The following is a 9354-nucleotide window of genomic DNA, read 5'->3' on the forward strand; positions in this document are numbered from 1 at the left end:
CTATTTTCTCTGACTACAAGTCAATTAAATTAGAAAGACTGCAAACATGTAATTAACAAATCTATTCACTATTGGGAGTCAGTTTCCCATGGGTCTCATTTCTGCAAGTCTTGCAAGCAGAGACACTGACTCACTTTTTGCTGGGCTGTCTTTTCGAGGATGTGTGTATAGCCAACAGGCTTGGTAGACTCAGAGACAGAGTCTTCCTTCAGAGCAAAGGGCAGGTATGCTTCCTCTACAGTATAAAAGATTTGTGTTCCTCCGTCCCTCTCGCTGCAGCCCCCGCGGTAGCAGCCGCTGAGCCCGCTGCCACCGCCCCTGAGCAGAAGATGGCTGTGCCTCCCACATATGCTGATCTTGGCAAGTCTGCCAGGGATGTCTTCACCAAGGGTTATGGATTTGGCTTAATAACACTTGACTTGAAAACAAAATCTGAGAATGGACAGGAATTGACAAGCTCAGGTTCAGCCAACACTGAGACCACCAAAGTGACAGGCAGTCTGGAAACCAAGTACAGATGGACCGAATATGGTCTGACGTTTACAGAGAAATGGAACACTGACAACACACTAGGCACAGAGATCACTGTGGAAGATCAGGTAATGGTCACCCGGGAAGAGACACAGTTTTATTCATTGACCTCTGTTTCCCTGCCTTTTGACTAAACCTGGCAAATTTCTTTTCCGTTCAGCTTGCACGTGGACTGAAGCTGACCTTTGATTCATCCTTCTCACCAGACACTGGGGGAAAAAATGCTAAAATCAAGACAGGGTATAAGTGGGAGCACATCAACCTGGGCTGTGACGTGGATTTCGACATTGCCGGTCCTTCAGTCCGGGGTGCTGTGGTGCTGGGGTATGAAGGCTGGCTGGCAGGCCACCAGATGAATTTTGAGACTGCAGAGTCTCGAGTGACCCAGAGCAACTTTGCGGCTGGCTACAAGACTGACGAATTCCAGCTCCACACTAACGTAAACGATGGAACAGAATTTGGTGGCTCCATTTATCAGGTGAACAAGAAGTTAGAGACCGCTGTCAATCTGGCCTGGACAGCAGGAAATAGTAACACCCGCTTTGGAATAGCGGCCAAGTATCAGATCGCCCCTGACGCCTGCTTCTCGGCTAAAGTGAACAACTCCAGCCTGATAGGTTTAGGATACACTCAGACCCTAAAGCCAGGTATCAACCTGACCCTATCAGCTCTGCTGGGTGGCAAGAATGTCAGTGCTGGCGGCCACAAGCTTGGTCTAGACTGGAATTTCAGGCATAAATGAATACTGTACAATCGTTTAATTTTAAACTATGCTGAGCATAGCTACCTTCAGAATTTAGTGTAACTTTTAATGTTGTATGTCTGGGATGCAAGTGTTGCTAAGTATCATGTTAGACCTCCAGGTTAAAGATGATTCAGCTTTAAGGTGTTACCCTTTCAGAGGTACAGAAGAAACCCAAGTCCACGAAAAGTCCTTTCAGCTGTAGACTTGGGGGGAGCTTGGTGGCCTCTCCAGAGAGTTCAGGTTTCTTTTTTATCTAGAAATGGCTGCAAATGGAAGCTGATAATTTATAGGCACTTTGTTAATTGGTATGGAGTACATGAATGAAATTATGACTTCCTGAGAATTGAACTGGGTTTCCTACCCGAAGGAAGGAGAGACTCACTGATGGTGTGAAAGAGCCTTTTTTAGACACATTTTCCTGACCTGTTTCCACCCCAGTCCATCACCTCTTTTACACCAAAAGTAGTCTGCAGGGTGTGGTAGCTGTTTCTTTTGTGCCATTTTGGGGTAGAGAAGATGGATGTGATGAAGCCAGTAAGTCAGGACTTAATTCCCTCTCATGTCGTGGTTTTCTGCCCCTGCACCAGAGTATGAAATAGCTTCTAAAAGTCCCAGCTCTGAGCTGGGAAGAGTCTCTGTGACTGTAATCACATTGTGACAACACTCAGAATCTAAATTGGACTTGTTCTATTCTCACCACTTGGTTTATTTTTTAGCCGTTTAATGGGTACATTTTAGAGTCTTCCATTTTGTGTGGAATTAGATCCTCCCCTTCAGATGCTGTAATTAACATCACTTAAAGTAAAACTTGAATACAATATTGAAACCTCAAAAAAAAAAAAAGATTTGTGTTCCTTAGAGTTCCTCTCCTGCAACACAACTCACTGCAAATCCAGGTACTATCTGGCTCCTTTTGCATCACCCTGGAACAGTTGGGGCTTGGGGACCCCGCCTATGAGGGCTGATATGCTGGCTACTGATCATACTGTGCGTAAAAACATCCTTTGTCTCTGACCCAGGCGTCAAATCTTCTGTCATCATCCATGAAACGAAGATAGGTTACCTTGTTGGCTCATAAGTAGGGTAAAATGTCTGATCGTTCATGATGAATGACATCCATATTTTCAGAAATTTTAAAAACACACTGCTAAATAAGTCATAATGAAAATCATGTCTAAAAATAAATTATAAAAATACTGCATGTCAGAACTTAAGGAATATAGCAAAAGTCATGCCATAAAGGAAATCTTATAGCCTTAAATACTTCTCTTAGATGGGCACCTGGGTGGCTCAGTCAGTTTAAGCGCCCGACTCTTGATTTCAACTCAGGTCATGGTGGAGCCCCAAGTCTGGCTCTGTGCTTAAGGCGGAGTCTGCTTGAGATTCTCTTTCTCCTCTTCCTCTGCCCCTCCCTCCACCCCACATTCAAGCACGCATACACATGCGTTCTCTCTCAAAAAAATTACTTCTCTCAGAGAAAGAAAAGCTGCAAATTAATTAGACGTTTGAAAAAAAATAGATTAAACCTAAAGAAAGAATAAAAATAGAGTGTAAATCAATGAGAGAAAACACAGAAGAACAACAAAGACAAAAATTGATCCTTCGGGGAGAAAAAACATTACAAAGTAGACATACTTCCAGCAAGATTCAAGAAAGAGAGAGGAGGACCCAAAATAAAAATGATAAATGAAAAAGAGGAACCTAACCCAGATAAAACAGAGATGAGAAAGATAATGAGTGTGAGGTATACACATTGTAATGAATTAGGCAAAAGTGGACAAATTCCTAGGGAAAAAAAAAAAAACAGAATTGACTTGAGAACAGTATTGTAAGCTTGAATTGTCTTGCTAATATTATAGGAATTAAAGATTTAAAATAATTTAAAATCTTCCTTTCAAGCAAACACCAAACCCAGAAGAGATCATCTCAATCTCATGCAAACTGAAATGAAGTCAAGATTTGTCAAGGGTAGGAATTGACAAGATGTCTTACATATTGCTGCGGAGAATGGATTTATCTCCTTACTTTGAAAATTCATGTAGCCTATGACCCAGCAATTCAACTCTTAGGTGTGCACCCAAGAGAAACTCATAAATACACCCACACGGTGCCACCAGGCTGACAGGGAGGTCAGTGGGAAATGTAGAAAATTATCATTGAGGTTTATATGAAACATGTACAGGAAAAAGAGGCAGAGAAGTCTCCCAAGTCTTAACACTCTTGCTACGTAGTTTTGTCATTTATTGAATACTGTGAATCTACTACCATTTATTTATTTTATCATATGGTAATGTCTTATTTTGTAATAAACCATTTTGTATATAAAAAAGGAAGAATATTAAGTGTAATTAAGAACTAGATTTTCGGAGCACCTGGGCGACTCAGTGGTTAAGCATCTGCCTTCAGCTCAGGTCATGATCCCAGGGTCCTGGAATCGAGCCCCGCATCGGGCTCCCTGCTCAGTGGGGAGCCTGCTTCTCCCTCTCCCTCTGCTGCTCCCCCTGCTTATGCTCTCTTGCTCTCTCTCTCTCATAAATAATAAATAAAAGTCTTTAAAAAATTAATAAGAACTGGATTTTCATTACTCAGGCAGAAATGGTAAATGTGTAACTTTAGAAGAAACATTTGTCATCAACCATGGGGATCACGAAAGTATTACTGACTGCATGGAAATAGAAATCTGCTGAAGAGGCATCAGCATCTACTACAAAGTTTTATAGTTATTTAAGACTACCTGCAAAAGATCGAAGGAACGTGACATATCACTTTTCAATGAGATCAAATACCCATTCTAAATTAATTTTACTAATTTTCAGTTCCAGATTTTCTTGTGCATGTATAAAAAAGCTAATGTAAGCATTATAAATATGCTTGTACCATGAACAGAGGAGGAATTTCTTGGAAGTGAAATGACCCCGGATGCTTCAAGTAGAAAATCGGTTAATTCCAAGAATCGTTCATTTTTTTCCATTCAATTTATGCAATTAAAGTAAAGCTTGGAGTGCTAATTCTGTTGAAGATAAAACATCTGACATTAGTATCAATGGTATTACAAATCAATTAAAAAGTTAAACTTTGAAGACAAAGTTTTTACTTTTATAGGATAAAATAATGGCTAATTTTGGTAGAGCAGAGCATCATGGTAAGAACAGTGTTTTTCACTAAATTAAGAAACCTATAAAACAAAAAGATATTCAGAATAGATCATAGTGAACACAAAATTCCGAATTGCATCCAAATAAGGAGTAATATTCTACCAACTGAAATGAAAGTTGTAAATACTTTTAAGTATTTTAATAAAGACACAGGATAAGTGAACTATAAAATGTAATAAAGCTGACATTGAAAACTAAAAATACTTTAACATGGTAACATGAGTTTTCTCTGCTTCCTATCATCAATCAGATTGTAGAAATGCTGGCACTTTTGAAAAACTCCTTTGTAAATCAACCTAAGTATCTTCATTAATATTGAACTTTTATGTAAATTAGCCCTCTCAAATGTGGTTGCATTTCATTCAAAATGCAGTGGTTTTTCCATTGGAAACCATTGGAGCTCCTAGATGAAAATTGCAAAAAGGAAGACTGGAAATTTATCTTTGAAAAAAAAAAAAAAAGGAGGAACTAAACAAATGGAATGACAATAGCACAAATAGTATGCAAGATTTAATTTTGATATTCTATTTTTGGGCTTTGGAATATCTCAACTTGTGGAAAAAATCCTTTGGTGGAGCTCTAGTTTTTAACTGGATAAATTTATTATCTTTATCAGCATAAAATCAAGAAGGCTTTAATTTTGTAGCATTGAAATTTGGCAAAACATTCCCAAGTATCATAGGTAGAGACAATGTACTGGACTCAGTTTCTCTTGTAAAAATACTTATTGAAAAATCGAGTCAAAGATATCATCTGGAAAATATACTTTTTCGATATTTTTTAAAGATTGTAATACTTGCTTTTTAGCAGTTGGAAGGATATTATCTCAGATAAAAATGTTAGGCAACCAACCATTATGTGCCTTCTCGTGGAAGGACACAACACTACCCGTGAATTCTTCTTGAAAACAAAAAATCCTGCAACTGATTAAGCCTCTAGATCTAACTAATAATTTAAAAGAAATACAGGGGACAGAAAAATACTCTGGGAATGCAGTCAGCAAAATCTAAGAGTAAAGTGACCAAGTTAGTTTCCAAACTGTAAGGAAAACAACTAAACAAGGATGAAGGTTGAAAGACACTTGAAACATATCAGCCAATTGCAATATATTGACTTTATTTAAATCCTGATTCAAGCAAAAAAATAGAAATTTGCCAGACACTGTGGAAGTCACTCCTGTGTTCCACCCTAATCACAGCCTCCTCTTCCTTCCAAAAGTAACCACGATCTTGACCTCTAAACTAATCATATCCTTATCCTTCTTAATAGTTGTATCACCCCTAGACATTCTAGTTTAGTCTTGCTAGAGAGTATGATGCTAAGCGAAATAAGTCAGTCAAAGACAAGTACCATATGATCTCACTTATATGTGGAATTTAAGAAACAAAACAGATGATCATTTGGGGGGGGAGAGGGAAACAAAGCATAAGGGACTCTTAAAGATAAAGAACAAACTGAGGGTTGATGGGTGGGGAATGGGCTAGATGGGTGATGGGTATTAAGGAGGGCCCTTGTGATGAGCACTGAAACCGATATTGCACTGTATGTTAACTAGAATTTAAATAAAAAATTTGAAAAGAAAAAAAAATTTATTATAAGGAATTGACTCATGCAATTAGGGTGGCTGACAAGTCCCAGGATCTGCAGTCAGATAGCCGGAGAGCCAGGAGGGCCGGTGTGTGGTTCCGGCCTGAATCTGAAAGCCTGGGAAGCAGGAGACCCAAGGCTCTCAGGGGGCTGGCAGGCTGGAGACCCAGGAAGAGCCATGTTTCAGCTTGAGTCTGAGGGCAGGAAAAGCCAAATGTCCCTGTTCAATGGCCATCAAGCAGGAGAAATTCTCTGTTACCTGGGGGAGGGTCAACTTTTTGTTCTATTCAGGCCTTCAGCTGATTGGCTGAGGGCCATACGCATAAGGGAGGCAATCTGTTTTACTCAGTCTACTGATTCGAATGCTTCTGTCATGCCCAAATGCCCTCACAGACACATCCAGTCTAGTTGACACATGAAATGAACCATCACAGTATCCTGTGGACAAGACACAGAAATGAGAACTAGATGAAAAGACAGTCTACAATCTGTGATCCATAGATGAGAAGTTTGTTGATGGACCAGTGTTGGTATGGCAGGAGACTTATGACAAATGAGTGACTTATAGAGTCCTTTTCAGTGTAAGACCATGTGCTTCAACTGAATTATGCTCCACATAACACTGGATGCCTAGGGCGCCCGGGTGGCTCAGTCGTTGAGCGTCTGCCTTCGGCTCAGGTCATGATCCCAGGTCCTGGGATCGAGTCCCGCGTCGGGCTCCCGGCTCATTGGAGAGTCTGCCTCTCTCTCTGACCCTCCCCCTGCTTGTGTTCCTGCTCTCACTGTGTCTCTCTCTCTGTCAAATAAAAACAAAACAAAACAAAACACTGGATGCCTAAAAAACAATAAGAGTCTCATTTATTTGGTGAGGATATTCTTCCCCCTGGAAGAGATACAGCTTACAAGGAGTAATAGATAGTGTTAAGTGTTTCTTCTGTATTGACATTTGCGTGTGTAGGTCTCCATATTTCCCATCCCAGCGGAAGCTGGAGTGGGATGGGGTCTCAGAGCATCCTCCTCACAGAGTGTGTGTGACAAACCTTTTACAGTCCTCCTTCCTATGGAAAGTTGTATCGTTAAGTGACAAAAGCCAGGACAAGATAGTAGAATACCATGTGCCTAAAAATACTGATCTATACCTTTGTTTAAGTGTAGAGTACTATGAGACTTGCTCTTTGGGAAATCAGAAGACAAGGGGGTGCTGAAGTAAGGAGTTTTCTCTCTTTGAACTTCTTTTGTGCAATGTTCTTATTCATTAGCATTTCATCAAATCAGAGGGATGTATTTGAAATTTCAGAAATTTGCATTTTACCAAATAAATAACAAAAGAGAGAGAGGGAGAAGAAAAGTAGGGAAGGAAAGGAAGGAGGAGGGAGAAAAGACACAGAAGAAAAGGAAAGAAAGGAATGGAGCAGGGGAGGGAAGCAGAAGGATGGGAGGAACGGGAAAGAACAAGAAAGAAAATGAAGGGGGGCACCTGGGTGGTTCAGTCCATTAAGTTTCTGACTCTTGATTTCAGCTCAGGTCATCTCAGGGTGGTGAGATTGAGCCCCGCATCTGGCTCCATGCTGACTTCGGAGCCTGCTTAAGATTCTCTCTCTCCCTCTATCACTCCCCACCCCCTGCTCACATTCACACTCGAAAGAAAGAAAGAAAGAAAGAAAGAAGGAAGGAAGGAAGGAAGGAAGGAAGGAAGGAAGAAAGAAAGAAAGAAAGAAAGAAAGAAAGAAAGAAAGAAAGAAAGAAAGAAAGAAAGAAAGGAAAAGAAAGAGAAAGAAAGAAAAGAAGGAAGGAAGGAAAGACAGGAAGACAGAAATCAGTGTTGTGCAAAGGAGGGGAGAGGTTTCAGTACCAAATGTGCCTTAGCCACACATCATGCCAACTCTGAGATTAAGACCAAGTCAAAGTCAAAGCCAGGCTTGATTACTCAAGTCCATACTGAAGGTACCCCATCCCTACCCCTTTCCTGCTTCTCAGTGTGCTTAGTAAAGAAGGTTCTAGTCATAGCCCTCTAATAGGGGCTGAGGGTCAAAAAGTAAGAAAATAAATAAAACAAGATATGGGCTAGGACTGCAGATGTTGAACTGGGATAAATTGAAAGGAAAATTATTCAGCATATCTCAAATAGTCATTGCCCATGTCTTACCACACTAGTGTGCATTGTTTGCTACATTTTGTACCACATTAATAAGCTCTTTAAACAGGGACCGGGACAACCTCATCTTTGTATAATAGTTCGTGCTGAATAAATATTAGTTGGATTTCTTTGACTTTAAAGTGAGTAAATGAAAGTCTGGCAGGTGATTATCAGGATAGACAAGTGAAATAGTAACACATAATTTTGTCTAATGGCATATTTGCCTTTCTGATGGTTAATTTTATGTGTCAATGAGTATTACAAGTGAAACACACACAGGGGAGTAGGCCCTGTTCTCCGCCAGCTTACTAGATTGTTGGGGAGACCTAGCAAGTAACTAGGTGACAAGTGACAAAGCCCCTTATTAGGCAGCAAGTCGGCAAAGTGGCACAAACAGAAACACAATTATCAGTGATTGCAACTCAAGTGTGATATGGGCTAAAAGATGGGTTAGGAGGTGGTGGACAGTGGGGGAGCCCAGCGCAGATGCCAAAGGAAGTGATGGTTTAGATGACTCTTGAAGAGCAAGACAGGATCTGGGTAGACGGATGGGAGGGGTGTTTCATGCAAACGCGTCAGTGTGTTTCATGCCACGGGGAGCTCCGAGTCCACAGCTACAATGGAAGCTGCATGAATGCACCAACGGCAGGATGCTAGTTTGCTACGGCTCACGTAACGAATGGCCACAGAATTAGTAGCTTAAAATAAAACAAACCTATTATCTTAGGGTTATGGAGGTCAAAAGTCCAAAATGATTCCCACTGGGCTAAAATCGACGTGTTGGTAAGGCTGAGTTCCTTCTGGAGGTTACAGGCCCTCAGAAAGGCAAATAATCTGAATCATATTTCTTGAATGTCAAACTTCAGGTTAACAGTTAAAACTCAGAGAGAGAGAGACCTTACTGTTAATACAGACAAGTTCCTGAGTCTGTTGGCCCAATGTTCTACAACAGACAAAAATGTCCACAAAATATTGGACATTATCAAATAGTATATGAGGAAGAAAAACTAAGATTGTTCCCCAGACGAACATTATAAATCTACTAGTTTTAGAACTTCTCCCTCTGTTACAGTGTCATTGAAACAAATAAAGATACAATATTTTTTTCAAAGATGATGTGATCGGGGTGCCTGTGTGGCTCGGTTGTTAAGCGTCTACCTTCGGCTCAGGTCATGGTCCCAGGGTCCTGGGATGGAGTC

At 40.6% G+C, this 9354-nt stretch overlaps 1 protein-coding gene across 1 annotated transcript; it reads left to right on the forward strand.

The window, feature by feature from the left end:
- The first annotated feature begins 307 nt into the window (after positions 1-307).
- LOC123843531 (voltage-dependent anion-selective channel protein 1-like) lies at positions 308-1993 on the forward strand. The gene is made up of 2 exons (XM_045873020.3): positions 308-599; positions 692-1993. Exons 1-2 carry the CDS (start codon positions 330-332, stop codon positions 1271-1273), a joined length of 852 nt encoding a protein of 283 aa, XP_045728976.2. The 5' UTR covers positions 308-329; the 3' UTR covers positions 1274-1993.
- The last annotated feature ends 7361 nt before the right edge of the window (positions 1994-9354 follow it).

The sequence above is a fragment of the Mirounga angustirostris genome, unplaced genomic scaffold (assembly GCF_029215605.1).
Source record: "Mirounga angustirostris isolate CCGP_5_RB_7025 unplaced genomic scaffold, mMirAng1.0.hap1 SCAF_11, whole genome shotgun sequence".
In the NCBI taxonomy this organism is placed as follows: Eukaryota; Metazoa; Chordata; class Mammalia; order Carnivora; family Phocidae; genus Mirounga; species Mirounga angustirostris.

What these genes read in the sequence shown, in the direction of transcription:
- LOC123843531 (XM_045873020.3), top strand. Translation starts at nt 330, where the DNA reads ATGGCTGTGCCTCCCACATATGCTGATCTTGGCAAGTCTGCCAGGGAT. An exon ending in AGATCACTGTGGAAGATCAG is followed by an intron (nt 600 to 691) that starts GTAATGGTCACC and finishes TTTTCCGTTCAG; the next exon opens with CTTGCACGTGGACTGAAGCT.